Source organism: Volvox carteri (assembly GCF_000143455.1).
Source record: "Volvox carteri f. nagariensis unplaced genomic scaffold VOLCAscaffold_14, whole genome shotgun sequence".
NCBI classification, from domain to species: Eukaryota; Viridiplantae; Chlorophyta; class Chlorophyceae; order Chlamydomonadales; family Volvocaceae; genus Volvox; species Volvox carteri.
This window is the reverse complement of record NW_003307557.1, coordinates 121,674-148,015: the sequence shown is the minus strand read 5'-3', so window position 1 is coordinate 148,015 and position 26,342 is coordinate 121,674. Positions and strand designations below refer to the sequence as shown.

At 63.8% G+C, this 26,342-nt stretch overlaps 3 protein-coding genes across 3 annotated transcripts in view; 1 reads left to right on the top strand and 2 right to left on the bottom strand.

Annotated features, from left to right (window-relative positions):
- The window catches only part of VOLCADRAFT_89726 (uncharacterized protein), a gene marked incomplete at both ends in the record, with an annotated part of 28,431 nt that extends 9,486 nt beyond the window's left edge, over nt 1-18,945 (top strand). Inside the window, 18 exons of the mRNA XM_002949420.1 lie at nt 285-1,422; nt 2,227-2,391; nt 3,124-4,566; nt 4,912-5,136; nt 5,419-5,856; nt 6,166-6,429; nt 6,865-7,167; nt 7,467-8,842; nt 8,903-10,063; nt 10,386-10,851; nt 11,398-12,428; nt 12,555-12,734; nt 12,843-12,954; nt 13,781-13,941; nt 14,055-14,846; nt 15,192-17,467; nt 17,919-18,436; nt 18,878-18,945. Of these exons, the coding sequence (XP_002949466.1) occupies nt 285-1,422; nt 2,227-2,391; nt 3,124-4,566; nt 4,912-5,136; nt 5,419-5,856; nt 6,166-6,429; nt 6,865-7,167; nt 7,467-8,842; nt 8,903-10,063; nt 10,386-10,851; nt 11,398-12,428; nt 12,555-12,734; nt 12,843-12,954; nt 13,781-13,941; nt 14,055-14,846; nt 15,192-17,467; nt 17,919-18,436; nt 18,878-18,945 (12,117 nt within the window). The remainder of the gene's footprint in view (nt 1-284; nt 1,423-2,226; nt 2,392-3,123; nt 4,567-4,911; nt 5,137-5,418; nt 5,857-6,165; nt 6,430-6,864; nt 7,168-7,466; nt 8,843-8,902; nt 10,064-10,385; nt 10,852-11,397; nt 12,429-12,554; nt 12,735-12,842; nt 12,955-13,780; nt 13,942-14,054; nt 14,847-15,191; nt 17,468-17,918; nt 18,437-18,877) is intronic.
- Nucleotides 18,946-21,300: 2,355 nt separating this feature from the next.
- On the bottom strand, nt 21,301-22,500 carry VOLCADRAFT_104280 (uncharacterized protein; the record flags this gene model as incomplete). The annotated part of the gene is made up of 1 exon (XM_002949305.1): nt 21,301-22,500. One exon carries the CDS (start codon nt 22,498-22,500, stop codon nt 21,799-21,801), a length of 702 nt encoding a protein of 233 aa, XP_002949351.1. The 3' UTR covers nt 21,301-21,798.
- Nucleotides 22,501-25,009: 2,509 nt separating this feature from the next.
- The window catches only part of VOLCADRAFT_89724 (uncharacterized protein), a gene marked incomplete at both ends in the record, with an annotated part of 5,025 nt that continues 3,692 nt past the window's right edge, over nt 25,010-26,342 (bottom strand). Inside the window, 3 exons of the mRNA XM_002949304.1 lie at nt 25,010-25,139; nt 25,328-25,401; nt 26,152-26,284. Coding sequence (XP_002949350.1) covers nt 25,010-25,139; nt 25,328-25,401; nt 26,152-26,284 — 337 coding nt within the window. The remainder of the gene's footprint in view (nt 25,140-25,327; nt 25,402-26,151; nt 26,285-26,342) is intronic.

Sequence of the window (26,342 nt, the reverse complement as noted above, 5' to 3'; positions counted from 1 at the left end):
CTGGCTCCCTTGCCGCTGCTGTGGCTGGTGTTGCTGCTACTGCTGCCACTGCTACTGCTGCCACTGCTACTGCGGTCACTGCTACTGCTGCCACTGCTAATGCTACTGCTACCGCTGCTGCTGCTGCTACTGCTGCCGCCGGAACATATGCCCTTCCATCTGCCGCGCGCATGGCCCCTTCGGAAGGACCGCTTGTGCAGCAGCGGCCCCCCGACAGCGCTCCGGCGGAAAGAACAGGCGAGTCGGAGCTCCCTCCTCCGGCTGACGACGATCCGTTCCCGCAGCGGAGGAGGAGCCCGACCGCTGCGGCGGTCGGTGGGGTTGCAGTAATGCGGGGAGGGAGCCTGAGCATCCGATCCGATCCGTGTGGCTCCGGAACCACTGGAGGTACCAGGAGCGGTACCGCCGTTCCGGGACAGGTGGTGGACGAAAGGGATGTGGCAATGACGGCTGTTGTTTCGGAGCGGCACGAGGAGCTTTCGGCCGTTTTGCGGGAGGACAGGGAGGACAGGGAGGTTGAGCTGTCGAAGGCAGTTGGCGGGTGTGACGATGGCACGACCGCGGTGGACAGCTCGGTGCATTCGGTTGCCCGGAGTCCCCCCAACGGCCTGCTGGCGGTGGATGACTCGACTGCTGCTGCTGCTGACACGACGAACGAGGCTACTGCTGATGCTGCTGTTGTTCCTTGGGGGGGGGGAGGAGGAGCGGCGGCGTCGGGTGACGTGGGTGGAGGGATGGCGGCGGCATCGCTGCATGAGGACCTAGAATCACTGGCATTGGCGCCGCCTGGAGAGCTGTGTACCGCCAAGTATGAGGTGGAGCATGAGGGCAACTCACCCGCCGTTACTTTGGAGGGGACAGCAGCTTCCGGGGACACACCCCGGATAGCTTCTGGAGCCGTACAAGTACGAGAAGATGAGGTCACGGAGGAGGTGGTGGTGGTAGTCCGTGGATCGCCCACCGCCGGTGAGCTGCGCAACGGACCCATGGGTCCTCGCCAACCGCCGCCGGAGGCTCATGGCGGTGCGGGGCCGGACAACACCATGCAGGTCTTCCCCCAGCAGGCGGCGGCTGACGTGGTGGTAGAGGTAGCGGCTTCAGAGGGAGAATATTTCCGCCGTGCAGTTGGAAGTGGGGCAGAGAGAGGGCATGTGCCTGCCGGTCCCCTTCAGTCGAAAGTGGCGGCGGCGGCGGCGGCGGCGTCAATGGGAAGCGGCGGGGCGCCGGCTGACGTCGTGACTGTACCTGGACCGTCGGCGGACGCCGCGGCTGATACGTCACTACAACCGGCGGTGATACCGGCCATGCATTTCGCCAAGACGGCTTGCGGAGCCGGTTCAACAGCGCGGATGGAAGCGCTGATCGCAAAGCGGCCGCCGCCGGCCGACGTTGTGCCGCTAGCTGAGCCGCTGGCGGCAGAAGGTACGCCAGAGGGGCCTCCACTGACAGCAACACAACTAATTGAAGTGAAAGTGGCGCTAACCGGCGCGCCGCTGATGACCGACCCGCGGGCCGCCAAGCGTACACCGCCCTCAGTCGGGCAAACGTCCGTTTTACCGTTGCCGTCAGACGGGAGGTCCATAGCAGCAATGGCGGAAGAAGCAGTGGCACCGGTGTCGGCACCGGCAATGGTGGCGGCACAGGCACCGGTGGCGGTGGCGGAGGCGGCAGTGATGGCGGCACCGGCAGCGGTGGCGGAGGCGGAGGCGGAGGCGGCAGTGATGGCGGCACCGGCAGCGGTGGCGGAGGCGGAGGCGGCAGTGATGGCGGCACCGGCAGCGGTGGCAGAGGCGGCAGTGGTGGCGGCACCGGCAGCGGTGGCAGAGGCGGCAGTGGTGGCAACACCGGCAGCGGTGGCGGAGGCAGAGGCGGCAGTGGTGGCGGCACCGGCAGCGGTGGCGGAGGCGGCGGTGGGGGCGGAGGCAGAGGCGGCAGCGGTGGCGGCACCGGCAGCGGTGGTGGAGGCGGCGATGGGGGCGGAGGCAGAGGCGGGAGCGGTGGCGGAGGCAGAGGCGGCAGCGGTGGCGGCAGCGGAGGCGGTAGCGAAGGCGGCAGCGGTGGCGCTACCGACAGCGGCGGCCCAACTGGAACCTCAGGGGAAGCGCACGCCACTATCGTCACGATCACATTATCCGCCGCCGCCACAGGTACAACAACCGAGAGCCAGCGCAGACGCAACAACGGCCGTCTGTACGGAATGCTCCAGTCCCGCGGCCGAATCTGCAGCGGATGTGAAGCACCAAGGGCTCCACCATCAGAATCTCCCGCCGCCGCTACCGCCGCCGCCGCCGCCATCAGCGGCACCTGTCGAGTCGCCTTGCAACGACGATCCGCCACCATTCGCGACCGCTGCCGTCTCCCCCGACGGCAACAGGAGCAGTGACTACGGAGGTACGTCAGTCGTACAATGCCCTCACGTGCATATCGCTGATACGGGCGCTGCTGGTGGCAGCAAGATTGTACTGGCAGCAACCGCCTCGGTGCTAAGGCCATTGGAGCGGCGGCAGTACGGAGACCTTACGGCAGGGGCTACGGAGGCAGCAGTAGCTGCTTCGGCGGGCTGCAGGGGCGGGGGCTCTGTGGAGGCCAGCGGGGCGGCCTGGGGAGCCAGGAAAGCAGTAGCAGCTGCAGCCGCAGCAGCGGCACCAGCAGTAGCAGTAGGGTCTCAAGGCCTGGGACCGGGTGATGAGATAGGCGAGGGTCTAGCGGGGGGTGACGTCTGTGCCGCTGTAGCTGACGGTTCCACTCAGCGGCGGCGGTGGCGGAGGCGGCCAGACGGATTAGGCGCCAGGGCTGGGACCTTGTCCCAGGACACAACGGAGACGGGGAATGGTGTTGACTTCCTGCTGGCGCTGCCATCGCCGCCGCCGCCGCAGCAACAGCTGCCGTCACCGCAAGTGCGGCAACCGACACCACAACCGCAGCTGCGGCTGCCGTCGCCACAGACGCAGCAACCGCCACAACCGCTATTGCCGCATCGTAAACCGTCAGAGCAGCCGGGTCGGGTGGCACAGGCATCGCCGCCCCGCGGCGACAACATGCGGCTGGAATTACCGCCATCGCCCTTCACAACCGAGGACCAAATCGCCATCACTGCCGCCGCCGCCACTGTCACCATCCCAGAGGCCGACCCAGCCGGCTCTCAGGGCCTGGCGACGCCACCGACGCCACCGACGCCACAGACACCGCATGTCCAGCTGGCCCTCCCGCAGCCGGGAGTACCAGCTGCCGGCCCCACACGGTCAGCAGCAGCCGCAGCCGCAGCCGCAGCCGCAGCGGGACTGCTGTCCAGGGCGGGATGCTGTGACTCCGTATCCTTACCGAAGGGGCCTGATACAGAGCCATGCATGGTACCGTCATGCGATCAGCGGGTGCAACAGCTAGCGCAACAAAAGGAACAGGAACCTGGGCGAGCGGAGGAAGGAGAAGGAGGAGGAGGATGCGAAGGAGAAGGAGGAGGAGGAGGAGGTGAAGGAGCAGGGGAAGCAGGAGGCGAAGGAGAAGGCGGAGGACAGCGCCAGGTCGAGGAGGAGCCGGAGCTGCAGCAGTATACACTGGAACGGCAGCAGCAGCCGCAACCGTCATTAGCGCCGCAGCAGCCGCAACCGTCATTAGCGCCGCAGCAGCCGCTGGGCGAACAGTTGGGCGAGCAGCAGCAGCAGCAACAGCAGCTGGAGCGATCAGCGCAGGAGCAGGAACGGGACGACGGAGGCGGCTGCCTTCCCACTGCACCGGCATGTACGGCTCCGGTATCTTGCCATGATGCCGGTGGCGATGTAGCACTGACGCCCCTGGAGCTTGGCCAGTCCATGAGCAGCGGCAGCCGCAGCAACAGCCATCGCCGCCGCCGGGCTTCCGCGGCCGCCCAGCTACAGCCCGCCGCATTGCTACGTATCCCCGATGTGCCACACGTCCGCTCATGTGCTTCTCCCGGGTCTAGCGACCAGCAGAAGACTCAGCTCGCCTGCGCAGAAGACTCCGTGTCTCGTGCTCGTCCTGGAGACCTTCCTGGAGCTGCTCAACAGCGGTGTGTAAGTGAGCTTGGTGGTGCATCGCCTGCGGCAGTAGAGGTTGCGGTGGAGCAGGAGGCGTGTGCGGCAGGTGCGCCGACCGGGGCTGCGGTAGCGGCGGCGCCATCGCCAGCAGTGCTTGACCCGGCGGAGGCGGCGACAGCGGCAGCGGCGGCCATGGGGGCAGTGGCGCGGCCTGGTAAGGCGTCTGTTGACTCGAGGGCCGGGTCGAGTGGTGCACCCGCGAGCCGTCGAGCTTTGGCCGGGCCCCGGATTGACGTCCCAGCGGGCGGAGGTCTTCCCGGAGCCGGAGGGAGGCCCGCCGCCGTGTACTGGGACCACATGGAGGGTACATGGGGAACCTCTATGACTACCGCAACCGCCCCGGTGTGTGTGCGGCGGCTGTGTGGCGCTAGCCCGCCAAGTGGGGCTGACGGCGGCGGCGGCGGCGGCGGCGGCAGCTGGGAAGGGGTCCGGGAGCCCCACAGCCCGTCGGGCGCTGACGCCTTCGACTCGGCGGACAGGGTCTTGGGGGTCGGGGGCGAAAGGACAAAAGGTGCCGCAGCACCTGCCGCAACTTCAGCAGCTGACGCGGCGGCAGGAGAAAATGCTGCAGTAGCAATGGAACCTAGAGCAGCTACTGTTGCAAGCCATGTGGCCGACCAAGCTACAGCTGCTACACTGGCAGCGGCTGCAGTACGACAGGTACAACGTGCGGGCGCTGAACGGTCTGATGCCGCGGCCATAGCTGCCTCGGCATTTCGCGCTGTCCGCCCTGTCCGCCAACTTGATGGCTCGCCAGCAGCACCAGTAGAGGGATCAGAGCGCGAGGCCCCTTCTAAAACACCCGCAGACTCAGCCCCCTCCGCCCCCTCCGCCGCCGCCGCCGCCGCCGCCGTAGAAAAGGGCGCCCACACGGTCCTGCGGGTTGCCATAGCCCGTTCACCTGGTGGTGCGGGGGCAGCTGCCACAGCCGCCACAGGCCCCCCAACCCCACTGTCCTCACATGCTGCCGCGCCGGTAATACCCCGACCGGCGTCTGCCGTACCATCACCGCAGCAGCTGCATGAAATGCAACAGCCACCGTCACCATCACCATCACCATCACCATCATTAGCAGATGCAGGTGCGTTCGGCCAAGGGAGGACTACACCCAGTAGAGGTCACGCGGCTAACACACCTGCTGCTTGCGCTACCTCGTCTGCTGGTGAGATTACCCCGGGAGCTGCATCAACGGCAGAATACGGCACGGGCGACGTCAGTGGCAAAGGTGTTAGGTTTGGAGTCCAATACAAGGAAGTTGGATGCCAGGGGGGTGCACCAGAGGCTGCGGCACCTGCGGCAGCACCACTAACGTCAGTGGCGGAGGTGTTGGCTCGTTCAGCGGACGGCCTGCTCAGGCCTGCAGGCGGCCCGGCGGCGGCCGCCGCACAGCCACCCTTAGCAGGGGCAGCAGCAACAGACAAGCACGAAGAATATACCTTTCTTGCCAAAGCTGCGAAGGAAGTCACGCAGCCGTTCGCGCCGGCAGCAGCCATGAACAACGAGCCAGAGTCCCCTGGCACGGCGGCGGGTCCTCAAGGGCAGCTCCAGAAACGGGATTCTGTCGTACCCGGCGGCGGCGCTGACGGCCAGCCGCCAGCCGCCTCGGAGTACCAGTCTCTCCGGGACCATGTGCCCATCGCGCCACCACAGGACAAGGGCGCAACCGTGCAGTGGAGACTTGAAACCTCAGGGACCGAACCGTTGCTCCAGAACGTGGTTGATGTGGCGCAGCGTGGTGGAACAGCCCAGCGTCCGGGCTGCAAGAGCCCATGTACGGGAGCACAGCTCCAGAACCACCCTGGTGGGCACCGGAAGCGGAGCCTCGCGGACGCAGCGCCGTCGGCGTCAGTGGACCTGGGGCAGAGGAGCCGCGACGGCGATGGGCCTAGCGGCAGACCAGACCTTGCAGCAGCGCCTACAGCCGACCCAGCTGCTGCTACTGCTACTGTTATGGGCGATCCAGCTGCTGCTACTGCTACTGCTGCAGGTGCTACGGCCTCTGCGGCGACGTCGGAGCAGCGCCGCGTGCGGCGGCGGCGCCTCAGCACAGCAGCGGCTGGGGGAGTGGCGGCGGCGGCGGCCGGCGCCGCTGCCGTTGCAGCCATTGCAGCTGTAGCTTCAGACCCGCAGAGTGCAGTGGATTCGTACGCCAGCGGTGACGCGGATCGCCGGGTGAAGCGGACGTGCCGCCTGCATGCCGCCGCCACGGTGACTCACGGGCACTCTGTGGCTTGCACCCTACCGCCGCCGCCGCAGTTGCCGCCACCACAGACGAGTACTACAAACAATGTAGGCCTCCGATCCTCCCCCGTCCGATCTCCAGCGTCCTCCGTCGGCGCCGCCGCGGCCACTGCCGCCACAGCAGTCGCGAGAGGTCGGGAGGTAGCCGACAGCGAAGCAGGTCCTCAGGGTTGTCGGTCAAGTGCGGTGGCCCCGCAAACAGGGCCCCAGCCCCAGCCCCAGCCCCAGCCCCATCACAGGGCTCAGCAGCCTCCAGAAAAAGAGTACGCGGAGGAGGGTCCTCGGGCAGCAGTAGCCGTACAAGCCGGTAATTCTACGGATGCGGCGGCAGCGGCAGCTGCTCCTCCTGCTGCTGCTGCCGCTGCTACTACACGCGGCCGTGTTGCGGGTACCGGACATGCGGGGCCGCCCGTCCCGGGGCCATCAGCGGTAGCTGCAGGCGCCGGGGAGCGGCTCCCCGGTACCGTTGGGAGCCGACCCAGGGGAAAGACAGCGCGGCCGCCGTCGAGCGATGGACATCAAGCGGTAGCCCGACGTAGCTCGGCGGGTCCGCGGCAACCGCCACCAGCTGTGGAGCGGTCAACGGAACCAGTGACAGCGGCGGCGGCGGCGGCTGCAAGCCGTCTGGGGGACCCTGTGGCGGCGATGGAACGGCCGGGAGCACCGGCGGCGGTGGCGCAGCGGCCGGCGTCGCCTGCGGCGGCGGCGGAGCAGCCGTCGGCAGCGGCGGCGACCGACCCGCGGACCGGCGCCGCTGCAACCTTGCGGCAGCCGGGCCTTCAGGCTTTGGTGAGAGCTGCCGACGCTGGTAGGACTCCGCGAGGCCGCGGGGATTTAGGTGCTCAGGCTCACGAGTTGCTGCTACAGAAAGGTGCGTGTGCCGCCTCGCGGGTATTGCATGGGCGGATAGGGTTGTCGCATGAACAGCAGCTACGTGCTTCCCTGGGAGCGGGAACGGGCTGGGGGCATTGCGCCTTGCTGGAGGATATTCTCTATTGTGCACGGAGGTCTACCCTCCGTCCGGGCAAAGGGGGGCCCCCACAGGGGGGGGGGTGGAGCACAACCGAACCGTCCATCCTCCGCCCCGTCAACCTAAACAATGAACACAGCCACGAACATGCCAGTTTCCTGAATTGTCCCTGGCCCCGTCGGGCCCCCCGTGCCGAGCAGTTCCCGACGGGCCTTACATGAGCCTGCAGCGGCTACTGGAGCTCGTACTGGGCCTTCGCTGCAGTGTCGTACTGCCACGTTGGGCTACACCTGAGGTGGTGGCTCAGGCGGCGGCGGTGATGCTGACGCTGCACGAGGCGGTCTGCTGCGGGAAGGTAAGGCTGAGGCTGCAGCAGACCCCCCGGTTTTACGTGGTGAGTCCGGCGGAGGATCTGCTGGCGGAGTGGGCGGCGGCAGACGCCGCCGCCGACACCGCGGCGGCGGCTCAGCGGCAGCAGGCTGATGATGGCGGCGACGGCAGCGGCGGTCGCCGGAGCATTGTACGAGAACGTGACGATATGCATGTCGCACATGGGATGATGCGTGGACGTGGTGGGTTGGGGCGTCAGCATGAGGAGGAGGAGAAGGTCCCGCGGTGCTCAGGGGGACTTACGGAGCCGGAGGTAGCGGCAGCGGCGGCGCCGCCACCGCCGCGGCCGTGGGCTGTGCGTTCCGGTATCGTATCAGATAAGCAACCGGTGCGAGAGAAGGAGAAGGAGAAGGGGACGGCGGTTGAGGGTGGAGCGCAGCGCGGGCGTCAGCGGCAACGGCGGCGGCGGCAGCAGCCCATGCAGCAGCGGCGGTCAGCAGGTGTTGCCGTCGCCGCAGTTGGCGTTGACGGCAACGGCGAAGGCATTGACGGCAGGCCGCTGAAGCGGCCCCGCCCCGCCGGCTCTTCTCCCTTGGCGCCAACGGCGGCGCGCCCGCTGACCGGGGTGGGGGCATCATCTCTACCTCCATCTCCACATGATGCCACGGATGAGAGACCCACCGTACCGCGCACCGGGTCACTGCCGGCGCCACCGCCACCGCAGCTGCCGCCTGCGCGTCAGGTCACCACATCTACATCCGAAGCGCCGCCATCGCCGCTGGTTCTGCAGCGTAATACCGTAGAAAAACAGCACCAGCTGCATCAGCTGCAGCAGGTACAAGCACAGGAGCAACAGCAACCCCCGCGGCCGACATTGCCTAAGCAGAGCCCCGCAGCTGTCTTACCAGAAGCTCAACATCCTTCAACTTGCCCCCATCGTCTCCATGGTGGCCCACCGGCACGGCAACACCCCGAAGGGCTTAAACCACATCAACCGCAACAACAACCGCAACAGCAACCGCAACAACAACCGCAACAACAACCGCAACAGCAACCGCAACAACAACCGCAACAACAACCGCAACAACAACCGCAACAACAACCGCATCCCTCCCTATTTGTGAGCCCCGCGCGGCGACCCTCGGGACCACCTCCGGCGGAGCAGGGAGGTGGAGACCTTGACCACCAGCACGGCAGTAGTCCCGCTGGGGGCCGCCGGACAGACACGGATGAGCGGCTGCCGAGGGTGAGGCGGATGAGGCCCCCCAGTGTGCGGAAGCCCGCAGCACCTGCTGGACCTGCCCAGGCCGGTGCAGGGGGGGTGGAGGTACCCTCCTGGACAGCAGCACCAACGGCACCAACGGCACCGGCACCAACGGCACCAACAGCACCGGCATCGCCACCAGCACCGGCACCAGCACCAGCACCGGCACCAGCACCACCAGGGCAAGGACCACCAGCACCACCGGCACCAGCACCAGTGCTAAGAGCAGGGCAAGGCATGCTGTGTGCTGGAGGGGGCCCCGTGACTGAGGAGGCGGAGCCAACTGCGACCGGAGTGGTGACGATGGCCACGGCGGCGGTGGCGCCAACACCGGCGATGGGGGCCGCAGTGGTGACAGAGGCAGTGATGACCGAAGCGGCAGCGGTGCACGCGCCGGCGAGGAAATCCGCTTCGGTGGCGGCGGCGCAGGTGATGGAGGGCACTTCAATAGCGATGGCGGCGGCGGCGGCTGCGGCGGCCGTGAGCCCCCGGATGGTGCTTGAGGTCACCGCCAATGCCCCAGGTGCGCTCCGAAATGCGGTGACACCATCGCGGCCGGCCGATATGGTCGTGGAGGAACTAGCGGGGGAAGTGGAGGCAAGGGATGAGGCAGTTGTGGGAACTGCAGCCGTACATTCGCCCTGGCGGAGTGGCCACGTGTTGGAAAGGGTTCCGGAGCGGTTTGGACGGGTGGTCGCTGCTGCTCCTGGCGATACCATACGAGCTGCTGCTGCTGCTGCTGCTGCCGCTGCTGCTGTTGGTGGTGGTGGTGGTGGTGGTGGTGGTGGTGCTGTCACAGGCGCTCTTTGGGAAACGGCCGCCTGCGCCCCTTTAGCACGTCTGGTCAGTGTGCTGGCGGCAGCGGAAGTGGTTCCGGAGCTGCAGGTGCCAGGCCCTGAGGTTCCGGATCTGGCAGGGCCCGGTGGCCCTGAACGGCAGCAGGAGCAGGTGATGGAGGATGAGGGCAGGGGGGAGGAGGAGCCAGCGTGTGTGGATATGGATGCGGATGGTGAGGCGAGCCCGCGTATGGACTTCTCCTCGCAAAGAAGTGGGGCTGCCGCCTCGAAGGAGGATGGGGAGGAGGAGGAGGAGGAGGAGGAGGAAGAGGAGGAAGAGGGTGAGGAGGGTGACGACGGCTTCGGGGGCTTCAGCTTGCATCTGGATGAGGCGCGACGGGCGCGGGCGATACTGGAGAGGGATAAGGTGAGGAGGCTCGGCGTTCCATTGTAATGTTGAGAAAAGGCATTAGGGTTTTAGGGAAATTTTAGTTGGGAAATTTTGTGTCGTGCAGGGGCGGGTGCGGGAGTACGGGTATTGAGGCGGCATTGACACACGTGACACACGTCAGCGACAACAATTTTCGCTGTGTGCGTGCCGTACATCACGTGACTGCGCGTACCTTGCTGCCCTGCGGCGGCGAGGTCTGAATGAATCCTGACTCCTGAGCCGCTGAAACCCTTGCTACAGCCAATCTGAAGGGCTGCCATACATACGGACATACATACATGCATACACGTGCACGCAGGTGCGAGCTCTGTTCACCAGGTTGTTGGGCGGTTGGGCTCACCGGGGGGCGTCAGGGGCCCGGGTATCCTTGTCGACAGGGTGCGGCGGCGGCGACAACGGGATAGCACATCACGCTCCGGAACCGCTGACGGCTGCGGCAGCGGCAGATGCAGCCGGCGCAGCGGCAGATGCAGCCGGCGCAGCGGCAGATGCAGCCGGCGCAGCGGCAGATGCAGCCGCAGGAACAGCCGCAGCCGCGTTGTCCACGGGGGAAAGGAGGAGGACCGCATCCGATGCGCCGGCGGCAGCTGCCGTCGCCGCGGCGTCCGCTGCTAGACAGACCGGTGGCGATGGCGACGCGGGGCTGCGGTTAAGTCGCGGTCGCTCGTCCCGCCATGACACCGCCGCCACTGTCGAGGATAGAGCCGGGACTGGGTTGCTGTACATCTATCGTCGACACTTAACAACCCAACAGACTGCTCCAGGTAGTGTATTGCCGAAGGAGGACGGCGTTGTCCGTAGTTGTCCCCGGAGGGTGGAGGGAAGGGTGCCAAAAGAGCGAGGGGGAGGGCGAGGGGCCAGATTTTTGCGGTTGCAGGATAAGGCGGGGTGGTGCTGGTTTATGGACGTGTGCATGTGTGGATACATGTGAAATGTTTGTGTCTCCGACCGGGACCGCGGACGCAAGTCGATAACACACCACACCCCCGCTGTACCCCCTTGTCGGTCTTCGCATGTCGGCGGCTGGATGACGCCATCGGCTGAAGAGCGCGATGATGGCAATGGCCGCAGCGATGATGGTAATGGTGATGACGATGGCGGCGGCGGCGGCGGCGACGGCGGTCATTACGAAGGACAGGGGCCGACGGTCAGGGCCCCCGTCAGGGTTCCTGGCAGTAGCAGCAGGGGATTACAGCCGTTGCGGCCCATCCTAATATCATCACTGGCTGCAACGGCGGGGGCGGCGGCGGCGGGGGGCACAGGTACGTCCGACGCCGTTACGGGCGCCGGCGACGCTGCGGCTGCCGCAGCCAGGCTGACGGAGGCGGCCGGCTCCGCCACTGTCAGTGTCGGCGGCGCCGACGGCGGCTCTGTAACAGAGGCGGCGAGTGGTACGGAACCAGGAGTCGGTCGCCGCCAGGGCCCGGGGGCCGGTAGCGGTAGCGGTAGCGGTAGCGGTAGGGAGGAGGTGTTTGGTGGCGGTTTTCTGGAGCCCATGAAACATGGTAATAGTAATCGGCCATGGCGGGCCCGGCGTGGCAACGGCGCCGCCGATGCTACAGCTGCCAAGCGTGGCAACGACGATACGAGGGACATATCACGGGCAGCAGCAGCCTTTGCACCGTCAGCTCTAAAACCACCTGGCCGGGAGGTGGCGGCGGCGGCGGAGCGGGAGGAGGAAGAACCCAATCCCGGGGGGAGCTTGCAGGACAGCCCCACGGCTCTAACACCTCCCTGCCCGGAGGGGATGGAGGAGGGGGAAGACCTTACGACCGGCCCTGAGCGTGATGACGTTGACGGCGACGACGGCGACGACGGCGACGACGGCGACGGCGACGACGACGGCGCCCCGTCGCACCGACGGGCGCCAGCCGCTGACTTGTTGCTTCGCCGCGCGGTAACGGCAGAAGGTACCCTGGGCCACGAGGGGGCGGCGCCGGTGGCGGCCGGCGGCTCGTCCGCCGCCACCTCGTCCGCCCCAGCCCGTCACCTTCTTCCTCCCAGCGGTCTGTCACCTGAGGAGTTCTTCGCGGACAGTCCCCGCCTGGAGTCATTGGGTGATGCAGATCTGGTGCTGCAGTACGCCGCCCGTGATCTGGCCTTCAGACAGCGGCTGGGATCAGGGCCTAAGCAGACGCGCCAGCAGGCGCCGCCGCCGCCACCACCGAAGCCAGCGGGTCCGACCCATGGGCCGGAGGTCCTCCGCGTCTCGCCTGGCCTGCCCGCCGGATTATCATCCGGCCTCGTCGTACAACTCCTCAAGTCCTTGGACCCATGGGGCGGTGCATCGGCGTGTCAGCAGCAGGCGGGCGGTGGGCGGCGCGGGACGGAGGAAGGGACGGTGGGGGAACGGCGGGCGCAGGCGGGTGCACCTGCAGGCGCAGCGTCAGCAGCGGCTCAGAGTCACGGCTGCGCCCCCCAGGGGTCGCCTCAGCGACGGCGGGATGTGGACCCCTCTGGCCCGCAGCAGCAGCAGCAGCAGCAGCAGCAGGAGCAGGAGCCCGTATCGGTGGAGGCCATAGGGCCTGTCCCCCCATTGGGGACCGTGCCACCCTTGCGACATGTGCCGCCGCCGCCGCCCCAGCATCAGCAGCAGCAGCAACTGCAGCAGTCAGAGACGGGACATGCTGGGATACAGAAAGGGCATGTCAGGGGACCAGGCGGACAGACATCGCTGCAGCCCCACCCTCACCCCCACCCTCACCCCCACCCTCACCCCCACCCTCACCCTCACCCTCACCTTCACCCGCCACAGCAACAGCCACAGCCACAGATACATCAGGCCGCCGCTGCACAAGCGACGGCAGCGCCACCGCCACCGCCGCCGCCGCACCCACACACACGGCAAGGTGGAGGTGGAGGTGCAGGTGGAGATGGGGATTTCCCCGCGTCACGGCCCTCTACTCCGCTCCCTGCGCATCCATATGCAGGGCACATTCCAAATGCAAGCCAGCAGCAACCGAGCCCTCAGCCGCCGCAACGACAGACGCAACGACAGTCGCACACTCCGCCACCGCAACGGGGCCAGGAGCCAGCGCTGCAATTGCCTCCGCATCATCCGCAGCAGTGCTACCCTCAGGCGCCAGGAGCGCGCCAGGAGGGAGGGGAGCATCCCCAACTTCAACCACAACCTACCCAGCAACACCACCACGATTACCGCCACAGTCACCAACACCAGCAGCAGCAGCATGGGCAGCAGCATCATGGGCAGCAGCAGCAACACCAAGACCACGGAGAAACGGGCGCCGCAGGCAACTTTTCATTCCCTTTAGGGCGTGGAGAGGAAACTGCCCGCGGAGGAGGAGGAGGAGGAGGGTGGCAGCCGCAGCCGCAGCAGCAGCAGAAGGCGGTCCGGCAAGCGGAGGTGCAAGAGGGGACCCAGGAGGAGGAATACAGCGACGGCGCGGCCGCCACCTTCTCCTTTGGACAGGGCCTCCGGGCGGCTAGGGCCCGGCCAGACCGGCAACAACAGCAGCAGCAGCAGCCGCAGCAGCAGCAGCAAGGAGGCGCATCAATGGATTCAGTGTCGCTAGGTGTTGCCCAGCAGACCCAGCAGGCTGGTAACGGTGATGGGGCTGGTGATGCGCACGCTGCAGCTGACGGAGGCGGTTCGCAGGTAGAAGGGTTGGCGGAGGCGGCCGTCGTCGGTACGGACGCACGGATTTCGATGTACGACAACCCCGACGTCGCCAGCCGCCGGCAGCGCGGAACGGGAGGTAGCGGGGGGAGCAGCGGCAGGGCGGGCTCGGCAGTTAGTTTGGCTGGGTGGCGGCGGGGAGGGCGGGCAGAGGAGGGAGACAGGCACGACGGGAACTCTGGCGGCAGCGGCGGCTGTAGCGGCAGCGGCGGCGGCGGTGGGGCTCCAAGTGTGGGTTTCGCAACTAGCGGCGCCGCCGCCTCAGCGCCCGCGACCAGCACAGCTGGTACCAACACCGGAGCGGTTAACGCTGGCGGCACATCTCTCCAGGGCCATCGTACGGCAGAAGTAGCAGCCGTAGCACCTGATGGTGTTGGCGTCGCCACTGCTGACGTCAGCACCAAGCTCCCGCCTCTGCGGCAGCATGCCGAACACCGCCAGCAGGTACGAGCGCCTGAGGCAGCGTCTGGCGACGGTGACGCAAGAGTGCCGTCTCCGCCGCCGCCGCCGCCGCCGCCAGAGGTGGCGCTTAGCCAAAAGCACCAAGCGCTATCACAGCTACAGCCACAACAGGACGTGGTGGCTCTGCTACTGCGGGCACTGTCCTCCAGTACGGGTGCGGATCTAGGGGCCCTGGGCGTGGGAACCGTACGGCAGGGCTTGATTGAGATTCTAGGACTCACGACGACGACGGCGACGGCGACGGCGACGCCGGCTGGCCAGCCCGGTTCAGCGAGGTGGGACGGACTGGACGCCGGTTGCGGCAACGGTGGCGAGGGAAGCGGCAACGGCGCTGGCGGCGCTGTGGAGGAAGGAGCACAGGAGGCACCACAGCCTGGCGCCAAGATCCCCCGGTGCCACCCGGGTGCGCCGGGTCCGGGACTGGGAGCGGAGGTGCGGGGGGTTAGGGGGGAGGTGGGAGCTGGCCAAGGTCGGGCACCCGCAGTACCAGCAGCAACGACTGCTGTGCGTGAGGTGGAGAAGGACATCCACGCTGTGCCGTACAACCAGCCGGACGATGCTGTAGCGGGAGCCCAGAAGGCGCCATCTGCGCAGCCGGGAGAGATTCCCGCGACAGCGGCGGCAATGCCGTACAGAGGATCTGATGGCATGACGGGCACGGTACGACCGCTGGCGAGTACGCCGCAGCTGCAAGCACACTCTGGGCCCCCGCCGCTGCACCCCGCACAGCAGCCGCAGTTTCCTGCGCCGCCACAGTTTCCTGCGCCGCCGCCGCCGCCGCCGCCGCCACCGCCGCCACCGCCGCCACCGTACCAACAGCAGCAGCACCATCGCGACAACCAAACGCTCAACCCAAACCCTCCGGGACCAGACCAGGATCCCCACGGCGCCAGCGCCATGACCTTCAATCCTTACACGTCGTACAACACTTATGGAGGTGCCTTCTACCCCGCAGATTACCACAGCCACATACACCCCCACACTCATGCGGCCCAGCACCCGCAGATCCCCCCCCACCCGCACACCCGAGCGCATCCGCACGCGCCGCCGCCTGGATATGCGCCAATGCACGGCATGACTTACCCTGCAATGCCGCACGCCACGCCGTACGCGCCGTACGGACAGCACTTGCACATGCCGTACATGGAGTACGCTCCCGATGGCGTCCAGGACAGCGCGGCTGTCTCGTCTGGCGGTTACTCCAACCATATTACCAGACCTCCCGAGCCGCACCCGCTACCGCACCCACAACACGTGCACCAGCACCAGCATGGGCAGCTGCCGCCGCAGCGGCTGCAGTGGCGGCAGCGTCCGGGTCCTCCACACTCCAGGGAGCGAGGCGCAGTCCCCGACGTCGGAGCCCAGCCGGCGGCCTCCGAGGTAATCAGCAATGCAACGGCGGCGGCGGCGGCGTCGCGGATGCACAACCTGCCGCCCCGGCCGCCGCCGCCACCGCCGCAAACCCACTTCAGGGCCGACGCGGAGGCGGCGAAGGCGGCGGACGATGGTGCGGCAACTGCAGCGGCAGCGGCGATGCGGGGTGGCGGTGCTCGGGAGGTGCACCGGGAAGTGTACGTCGACGTTGAGGACGGCGCCGCCGCCACCGCCGACGCCTCGTCTGCCTGGAGCCCTGCCGTACGGCGCCACAGCCGGTCCTCCTGGGCAGCGGAGTACATGTCGCCCACCGTCAGCACCGTCACTCGCGGTTTCAGCGGCATCGGCACCGCCGCCGCCAGCGGCGGCGGCGGCGCTGAGCAGTCCGATGCCGAGCCACCGCCCGCCGGATATCAACTCGAGGGCTCTCCGTCATCGCAACCTCAGTCGAGGGCCGGCTGGCGGCAGGAGGCGCGAGGCGGGCTGCCGTTCCGTGGCACCGAGGACGGAGGCGGCGGTGAAAGACGGCCGCCGGCGGACGCCCCAAAAAGGGACGCGGAGGGGCCTCGTGTGTCGCACCAGCTGGATGCGCCTGGGGGGGGAGGGCCTCAGGAGAACACGGCGAGACGTGGTCAGTGTGCTGTGGGAACCGCCGCCAACACAAAGCAGCCGCCGCTGGGAGGACGTACGGCAGCAGCAGATGTGACAACAACGGCGGGTACGGCAGCGGCCGGAGGCGGCATCACCGCCGCAGCCTCTGCAGCAGCGGCGGCGGAGGCCAGCCGTGGTAGGAGTACGACAGCTCGCAAGCGGCCGCTGTTCGCGGGCGCGGAGATGGTCCAGGGCGCCTTGAAGTCCTCACTGAAAGCGGCGACGGCGGCTCCGGGCGAAGAACAACAAGTAGCGCTGGAGCAGCCGCTGAAGCGGCCAGCCACGCAACACCAACACCAGCAGCAACACCAACACCAGCAGCAACACCAACACCAGCAGCAACACCAACACCAGCAGCAACACCAACACCAGCAGCAACACCAACACCAGCAGCAACACCAGCAGCAACACCAACACCAGCAGCAACACCAACACCAGCAGCAACAGCCCGCAGCGGCGGCGGTAGCACGGCAGCCAGAGCTACTGCTACCTGCCGCGAAGCGAGCGCGCCGGGTGACCTTTGACGACGCGGCACTTGTCGTACACCAGCGGAGGCGAGAGCACGATGTGGGGGAAGCTGCGGCTGGCGGGACCACACGCCGAGGCAACGGCAGCGGCAGCGGTTCCGTAACGGCGACGACGGCGGCAGCGGCGCCAGCTGCGGCGACGGCGGTCCCTCGGGCTCAGCGGCACCCCCAGCCGCTGTACAGTCCTGAACCGGCGGCCAAACTGCCGTACACAGTGCGGCCTTTGGTGGCGGCGGTGGCGGCGGGGGGGGAACAGGATGAGTCACCGGAAGGGGATGCGGGGAGATCAACACCGCTTGGCGCCTCGCCCTTTCGTCTGTTCGCGCCGCTGTTGCAGAATCAGCTACAACCGCATCGCCAACAGCATCAGCAGCACAATGACCACCACCACCATCAACAACAACAACAACAACAACAACAACAACACCCGCTGCTGGGGCAGCAGCAGCAAGGGGGGCAGCACCGGCTGTCGAATGTTGGGTCACAGCGGGCGGTGGTGGTCTCTGATGTGGGGGTCGACGTGGGGGGGGAGAACGTGGAGGGAAGCCGGGCCGCCGCTGCCGCAACACAGGGTGGCGGCGGCGGCGGCGGCGGCGGCGGCGGCGCTACTGCCGGTGGTGGAGGTGGTGGTGGTGGTGCTCTGGCGGCTGCTTCAGGGACGGGAAGGGGGATGGGCGCTCTACTCTGCCGACATAGCGGCGAAAGCAACAGCTTGCTTCGTCGATTGAGGTATGCCCTAGTCAAGCTTTGTTAAGAATATGCATGTATGTATGATGTGTGTGGAGCAGGGAGGCCATATTTCCGGTGGAAGTTCTCCGTTGTCCGTCGACTAGGGGCACCATTACCATTTAACGTCGGAAGCAGTTCGACCCTTTCGAAATCCGATAACCAAAAACCTATGCCATAATGAGCAATATTTTAATACTCGATCCGATCCTACCAGGGATCGAACCTGGAATCTCCGGTTCCGTAGACCGGCGCTTTATCCGTTAAGCCATAGGACCTCGCAGTTGTACACCTGGAACTGGGATGACACGAATCAAAATGATGTTTACTCAATAACCTATATTTCATACATGTGCATACATGTTCATGCATGTTTACGCTTTACCTTCGCGTCTTTTTCCAATGCGGACAAGCGCGGCCTCTATGCGATGCGATGATCGATGTTTGAACGCAGAGACGGCCGAACGAGCGTCGCAGCTGCCGCAGAGGCCGCAGCAGTGGGTGTACGGAAAAGGGGCAGCGGCGGTGGCGGTGGCGCTGCCGCCGCACTCCCAGTGCAGCACCGCATGGCAGATGGCTACACAGGGTCGAGGAGCAGGAGTCTCCTAGGCGACGCCGACTCTCACGACGGCGGCGGCATTGGTGATGCCTGCGGCGGCAGCGGTGGCGGCGGTGGCCTCCGCGGGCTGCTGAACCCCTGGGCCCCACCCCAAGCCCCCCCGGCGCAACACCCCCCAGCAGCGGCACCCACGCACCCTCTAAGCACTGATGGTACACTTGGTCGAGGAGGAGGGGGGGGTCAGGTCTCTCATGCAGACGGCAGGGCCGGTGCCACCCCCGCCACCACCACCACCACCGCCACCGCCACCAAGGCCATGCCGCCACCGCCTGGCATCTCGGGCCTGGTGCCGCCTCCGCCTCCTGTAGCAGCAGCTTCAGTGGCGGGCAGTCTGGCGCGGATGGGCACTGCAGGTAGGGGTATGACATGTACGAATACGTGTACGTGTACGAGTGCGTGAATTACCTTTTCCCGGCGCTAGCAGGGGACGTCGCCCACGTCCTGGTGGGAATTTGAAGCTGTGTGTACACGGATGACGTCCTGTGTTGTGTCGCGCGTGCGTGCGTGCTCGATGGGGGGGGGCGAGTTCGCTCTGCCCCCTTGTCCCCTTGCCGAGGGGGGGAACGAGTCTGTCGGCTGGCATTGTGTGGACGGAGTGTTGGGGGAGGGCCTCAGCGCGGGGGGGCGTCATTTACCAAAAACGGCGGCGGCAATGCGCCGGCGGCGGCGTTAGCGACAGGAGGGTGGTTGGGGGCACAAGCTCATTGCAACCAGCGCCCCACCAGCTACGCTATGCCGCATCTCTCGTCTCTCCCCTCCCCCCCCCGGGACCCCAAAACAACGCCCCCGCGGAGCCCCAATCGACACTAACGGTCTTCGTGTGGCGCGCGTGTCTTGCGCCTGGCGTTGTATTCCATTGTAGGTGTACGACAGCAGCAGCAGCAGCAGCAGCAACAACAACAACAACGGCAGCAGCAGCAACAGCGTCGGGTGGTGGTGGTGGCGGACGGGGCTCTGGAGGTGGGCGCTGGCGGAGGGGCGGCCGGCGGGTTGCTACCGGGGGCACTGAGGCTGTTCGAGGGGGATCCGTACCTCGGAGGGGTGGGACGGGGCCAGCCGCCGCCGGCAGATGGTGGGTGAAGCGCCGGCGGTGCCGGCGGCGGGTGAAGCGGCGGCAGATAGCAAGTACACCGAAGGGTAGATTTATACGGGATTTTATTTGGAACGGATTCGTACAATTATGTACGGCAGAGAGTTTGAAATGTACAGGGAAGGCACCAAGCGATTAAGGCTGTCTGTACTCGGATGGCCACTAGGGTTTTCCACCAGCTTTCCCTTGTGTGGGCGGGTGGGGGAGTGGATGGGCGGGTGGGGGTTAGGGGGGTTAGGGGGGAGGGGAAAGAGGGAGCGCGTTACATTAAAGGGGGTGGTGTATATGAGGCAGAGGCCGGAGGCCAGGTGGTTGGACAGCTGCTCGAGTCCCAATAGATGCTTTTTGAAGCGGAGGGGGGTGGGATGGCCACCACCACCGCCACCATCAACCATCATTATATTCATAGACATCGTCCATCATTGCCATCACCACCCACAACCAGTATGCGAGCTGTGTGTACGGCACACGCGGCAGCTCGTTCGACTGACATGGGCGCAGGGTGGTCTCAGAGGGCAGTGTTCGTTGTGATATGCGGGTGCGGAATGATTTACCCCAGCCCAGCCCAGCCCAGCCCAGCCCAGCCCGGAGAAGGGAAGTTCAGAACGAATTCGGTTTGCACGAGGTAGACGGTGGCATGAGGGTGGCGGCACCGGAGGGGCCCCATCATCATCATCATGAGCCACATCCCGACACGGGGGGATTCTATTGTACTATGTTTTGTTGGCGTGTGTAAACGGCGCCGGGCGATGCGCTAGTTGTCAAGAAGGCTGTGACAAGGCTGTGTTGGCTTTCTGGAAGCCGGAGAAGGGGCGGAAGGCCCACTTAATCTGTACAGGCCCATTGCTTAGCGGCCACATGTGCGCAAATTGCTGGGCTGACTCACTGTGCAGAGAGCGGTCGGGAAAACGTTTGCCTCCCGCTCCCACTCCCACTCCCGCTGCCGCTGCCGTTGGATCGGTGCCTTATTGGAACAATAAGCGACGAGGCAAGCGCTGGGGCCCTGGCCCAAAAAATGGCGTGGGCGATGTTGATAATCGCGGCACTGTGCACCGCCCAGTCCGCCTACCCGGGTAGGGTAGACATTCGACAACTTGAGAGTGTGTTGAACTTGAAGATTGAAGACCGCATCGATTTTTATTGTTACAGAGTGGGAGGCTTCCGTGCCGCTTGCTAACACTACGATTTTATATGTGTAGGGGGCCCCCTTTTGCATTCGCGGGCTCACTATGTCGTTACTTGGCCCAAGAGAGGCGCAAAGAAGAGAGAGAGTTTGTACATGATGTCAGAACTAGATGGATGCCGCTTGCTGCATTTCCCATTTACGAGTGTGTGTGTATGTGTATGTATGTGTACGGGGGGAGAACCCGGGGTCGCCATACACGCACTCCACGGATAGACGGACTGAACTAACAATGTTATGGCGGCGCACTGACGTTTCCACTGGTCGTGACGATGATGACGATGATGATGATACGCGGCAAGGCATGAAGGGGAATGGTCACACTGACAGACAGGCCTCTGGTGGGGGGGGGCGCCAAAGGCGGAGGGGCCCCCCGAAACCGCACCCACGTCGCAGAGAAGGAGAGTACTTTTGAGTAAAAGAAAAAAGATATTTTAAAAGAGCTCGAGAGGAGATCAAGAGCGGACTGGGACGCACACTGCTGGGACACGGACGACTGGGTGTACTTGGTGGCTTTTCATGACAGCGCTCGAAACGCACACAGAGCTCCCACCCCTCAGCACATCCCTCAGAGATTGTTGGACACACAGCCCAAGTAGAGAATTATTGAGCTCACAGCTGATGCCGTCGGTGCGCGTGTGCGTGTGTGTGTATAAGAAAGAGGCGCAAGAAGGAGCCACCCCCCAACTCCGCCTCCATACCACCAAAACACCCTTCCCCCCTTTCCAGGGCAGAGGCCCCGGTCCCCTCACCATCACCATCATCATCACCACATCCACACAGCCGTCTTTTCAAACTTATTAACAACGATTAGTCAGCACTGAAGCACCCGGTCAGCTGGGTCCGCGATTGCGGACGGCACCAGCAGCTCATAAGCATAATATTTCGTTAGGTCAGCGGTTTGTAGGCGATAGCGGCAAGAAAACAGAGGCTCCATTGGGGCTGGAGCCGAAAAATGGATTGTTCACAAGCCAGCATGCCGATAGGGTGAGGAGTCACCACCAGCACCTCCACCGCTGCCGCAAACGGTGCGCGTCATAGGCGCTTTGACAGGGGGGCAGACCAAATCAAGTTGGTAACACAACACACAACGAGATGAACGAAACACCGCGACTTAGTCAGTTACGGCTTTACAAGAACGTCATCAAGCAGCGTTATTCCACCCCGGAGTGGAGGCTGGTTGAGGCATGGTCATTCACAGCTTGCAAACGAGCAAACAAACCAAGTCAAAAGTCAAGAGACGTGGTAACGGTTAAAAAGCAAAATGACCCAGAGACCAGAGGGAATTTCCACTTGCTTGGCACAGCCAGCCAGCCGGCTTGTCAGTCTGTCCGATAGTCCTGTCCATCAGTTACCCCGCGGCAACTTAAAAATACGGATCTGGAACGATCCCCCTCAGCCTCCAGCACCACCACACCAGCATCACTTAACTATCCTAAAAGCTATGCTGCTACTTTCTGCTTCTTGGACTTCTGGACGGTGTCTTTACCTCCGTCCGCGACGTCTTCTGACCGCCTCTTGCGCTCCTTATCCTTCCCCTCCTTCCGCTCCTTATCCTTCCTCTCCTTATCCTTCCCCTCCTTCCGCTCCTTATCCTTCCTCTCCTTCCTCTCCTTATCCTTCCCCTCCTTCCGCTCCTTCTGCTCCTTATCCTCCTTCCCTTCGTTATCCTTCTTGCCCTCAGTTCCCGCGTCTCCCTCCTTGCCATCCTCCTTCCTCTCCTCCTTGCCGTCCCCCTTTTTGTGACCCACCTTCCCTTCTTTTCCCTCCTTCCCATCGTCCTTCTTGTGCTTTTTCTCAGCGGTCAACGGCCGCTGCGTGCCCTGCTTTTCATCCTTCTCATCTTTGCTGTGATGCTTCTCCCTTTTACTGCTTTGCGCCGCGAAGCCTGGTGAAGTTGCGGCTGGGCCAGGTGTTGTCGCCGCCAGCTTCCGTCTGTCGGCCGCCCCACCATCGCAATTTTCGTTGGCAAACTCCTTGAGAAGCTCAAGTTGCCCAGATACGATATGTAAGTTCACCCGCAAATCGTCTGATAGTCCAAGAGATCCGCTGGTAAGAATGTCCTGGACAACCTCTAAAGCTTCCGCCGCTGAACAAGGTTTTTGGGTTTGGACCTTAGGCCTGCAGAACGCACGAGCAGCCATGGCTCTTCATCAAGCAAGTATCTATCAAGCAGTAATCTATGTCCGCGACGCCCTTTAGCGTTCTGCATACACTTCAAGGCATTTCGGAAAGCCAACGCAAAGGTATAATGTACAAATGTGACAGTAGAATATACAAAACGAAGGTCATAACAACTCGGATACTCACTGAGGATTCTGAAACAAGCAAATGATGAGCAACCGCCAAACGACGCCGTACACTTACTAAAAGGCAGGTCAAGCGTCGTCATCTAGTGTTCAATTCTAAACCAGCATCCAAGTGTATGCAATCACCCCAGAAGCCACGCAGTTTGTAACAATCTCATCCTTTGAGTTTCAGGTGCATGCTACCCAACATTCAGTTACGCACAGAATGTCGGAGTCCTGCGATTAACCGAGCGGTGCTAAAAATGCTGATGTTGATGCCGGAGCAGCAGTCGGGGCGATGGCGCCTCTTCCTTCGCCGAAATGCCCAGAGGGGCGGGGGGAGGGATCTCTGGGGTTTCAACACACACAATGAAATGGTAAGTGGCCAAGAGATCTCACGTACACGTCTACTACATCTTTACATCTCATCTATAGACATACAGGCCATAGCTGCGCCGAGCCATAACCGGTCCGGGAACACAACTCCATTTTCCACTTTTTAGGTCTGCTGCTTCACAGTGGCAATGCACGGGCGGCCCCCCAAGACCCCCCAGGATGAGAGTCGTTACGAATGTAAAATAACTCGCCTCACGAACTTAGTTGCATGCTGAGATCCAGATCCAAAACACCCTCCCCTCCCCTTCCCTCTTTTATTTACACAAGTCTCATGGTGACTGACCATCACGATGACGATGACGATGACGTTGGGGATCACACAACGGGGGGAGGTCACGGCGGTGACGGCGGTGACACAGACCGTCAACGCTCCATTGACAGCGCACCTTGGACTTCGTTACTGGAACTTAACACAGAGTTCCAACAAAATCAGATTTCCATGTACATACATACATACGTATACATATATACATATACATGCTGTCCACAAGCACTAACACCCACGTCCTACCGCCACCGCCACCGCCAGGCCCCCCCAGCACCGCGTCTCAACAGCGCACACCCCCAACCCCAACCCCACCCTAGAAACAACAACAACATCAACATGAATCAATGGCAACACCCCCCGGCCTCACCCGCCCACCCTCCTCACCACCCTAACATCACCGGGCGACGATACAACCTCCCCCCCTCCCTCCCCCCCTCCCTCCCAATCTGAACTGTACTTAACCACCCCGTTATTACCATCGCGGGGGGGTGGGGCCCCCTACTCAACATGGCGGTTGGAGCACCACCACCGCCACCATCACCACTAAGGTCATACCACCCCACTATCTCCGACCACACAGACAGCAGATCCCATCGCCTGGCTGCCATCCACTTCACCATATGTACGTGTCGCGTGCGTGTGTATGTATGTACGTATGTTTATGTCTGTATGTATGTGTGCGTGTGTTGTGAGTACTGCTCATCACCTATTGATTAGCCGGTTATGTAGTCTGTGTGGGGCGGGGGGGCGGGGCGGGGTGTCGGGGGGGATTGGGGGCAGCGCGAAGTACCGGAATCCTCCTCCCCTCTCCACTCCTCCGGGGCGGCCACTCCCGGAACAATGCCGTCAAATGCCGTTTATCGAAGTACGGATTCGCTCCATAGTACGGCAACCTTTCCGGGGGGCCCTGGGGTCCGAATCACCCCTCTCTCTCTTCGCCCTTAGTGCAGCAGTCTCTGCAACATCCCTCTGCCTCCGAACGCACTCCCGCGCACTCTCCCATCCCGGCAGTGCACACACATGGCGCACATCAGTTCGCGGACATACATACACACACATACATACATGTGTAGGAGTTGGAAGCCCATGTGAATATTCGCCGTGCTGGAGCCATTCGTGACCACCAATGGCCCTATCCAGCCACGCACGCCCGCACAATACACAGCGCCTAGGGCATCTTTACCCCTCCTCCCCCCCCACCCGAACAGCTCCGGACAAAACACACACACACACACACGGTGTGCACTTGCATGTACATACATACATATATACACGCACACGGTCTGTTACCACATACAGACAGTCACACAAAAATACTTCAAATGTCGTACAAATCAGTCCAACCAGTCCGAGAAGCCAGTCAATGCCGTACAAACCAAGCTGTCCCGCGGACGATCCATTCCAACGGTAGACAAGTACCCGGGGCTCCCGGGGCCGGGGCTTCCCCCTCGGACCCCCTCAGGACCAAAACACAGTCCTCGGATTCCAATCCTCTCGCTCTCCAGTCCAGTCCCTCGGAGCCCCCCACACTAATGGAAGGTTGTGTTGTGTTGTGATCTCTCGTCATGACCTGCCGTACATCCCCCCCCCCTTCGATCGTGCTGAGATACCCCTGGGCCAGCCCCGCCCAGCCCCCGCCCTTTCCCCCCCTTCCCCGACCGACTAGATAACCCCGCATTCCCTACCCTGCTAGATCCAGATTCATTTGTACGACTGCATCTCCTGTTTGAAACCCTCCTGGCCCGCCCCGTAGTCCACACTCTCCCCCAGGCAGGGCAGGGCCTCCACCGGTGGGGGGAGGGACTGCAGCTCAGGATTGCCCTCGAGGTACCTGCAGCAGCGCGGGGGAGGGGACAGGGTTGGTAAGGAGTGAAGGTAAAAGCGGCAGACCGGTAAACACGCACACACAGACAGACAGACAGACACACGTCCTGCTTCCCATACATGCATACATACTGATGGCAGGATTTGCACCTCCCAAAACCCCCTCCACCTCCCCACCCGCACCCCACCGCTTACAATCGCCTCAGTTGCGTCAGTGCCCCCAGCTCCGAGGGCAGCTCCACTAGCCGGTTGTGGTCCAAATACAGCTCCTGAACGGGGGGGAGGGGGGGAGGGGGGGAGGGGGGGAGGGGGGGAGGGGGGAAGGGGGGGAAGAAGAACCATGAACGCGGGAAAGGGGGTAGGGAGGTGGGGTGTGGGGAGCGAAGGGAGGGAGGGAGGGAGGGAGGGAGATACGACGAAGCACAGACGATTGGGGGAGGGAGGAAACACCATAGATAGATAGATAGATAGATAGATAGATAGATAGATAGATAGATAGATAGATAGATAGATAGATAGATAGATAGATAGATAGATAGATAGATGGCTAGTGGACACACCGCAAGGTAAGACCAATAAGGCAAGGAATGAAAGTAGTACCGACCCGTAGAGCCGCCTTGGGAGTGTGGTCGGGTCATCCCGACAACGTGGGCAGGTGGATTACGAAACGGGAAGAAGGCTGCTGAGGCTCAGCGAACGACTACCTAGCCCCCTAGAGACGATGATGAGGTACAGGAGTCATATGGAAAGCAGAAAAGCAAGCAAAGCCGCCGCGGAGGTAGGCAGCAAAGCTAAAGGCGGCGGAGGGCAAGCTGGTATTAGGCAGGAGTATCGCAAGATGTCGTCGAAAGCGACAGTGAACTGAATTCGCTAAAACCGGTCCTTTCCTGTTGTCGGCAAATAACCTGGTGGTCATTTAGTAATTCCGGGAAGGTCAAGCTGCTTGCTGACGTGCTGAGAGTGCTCCTCCCAGGCGGCCCCCCCTCCCCCCTTCCCCCCTCCCCCTCCTCCCGCCCCACCTGCAGCCTTGTCAGCCCGCTTATCTCCCGCGGTAGTGACGTCAGCTGGTTCCTGTCCAGCCACAACCGCCTCAGCTCACCCAGGCGACCCAGCTCGGACGGCACTGAGGTAAGTTGGTTAGAGTACAACCAACTAAAACACAGCCACGAGGGAAGGAAGGGTCGGGGGAGGAGAGGGGAATCATGTCATG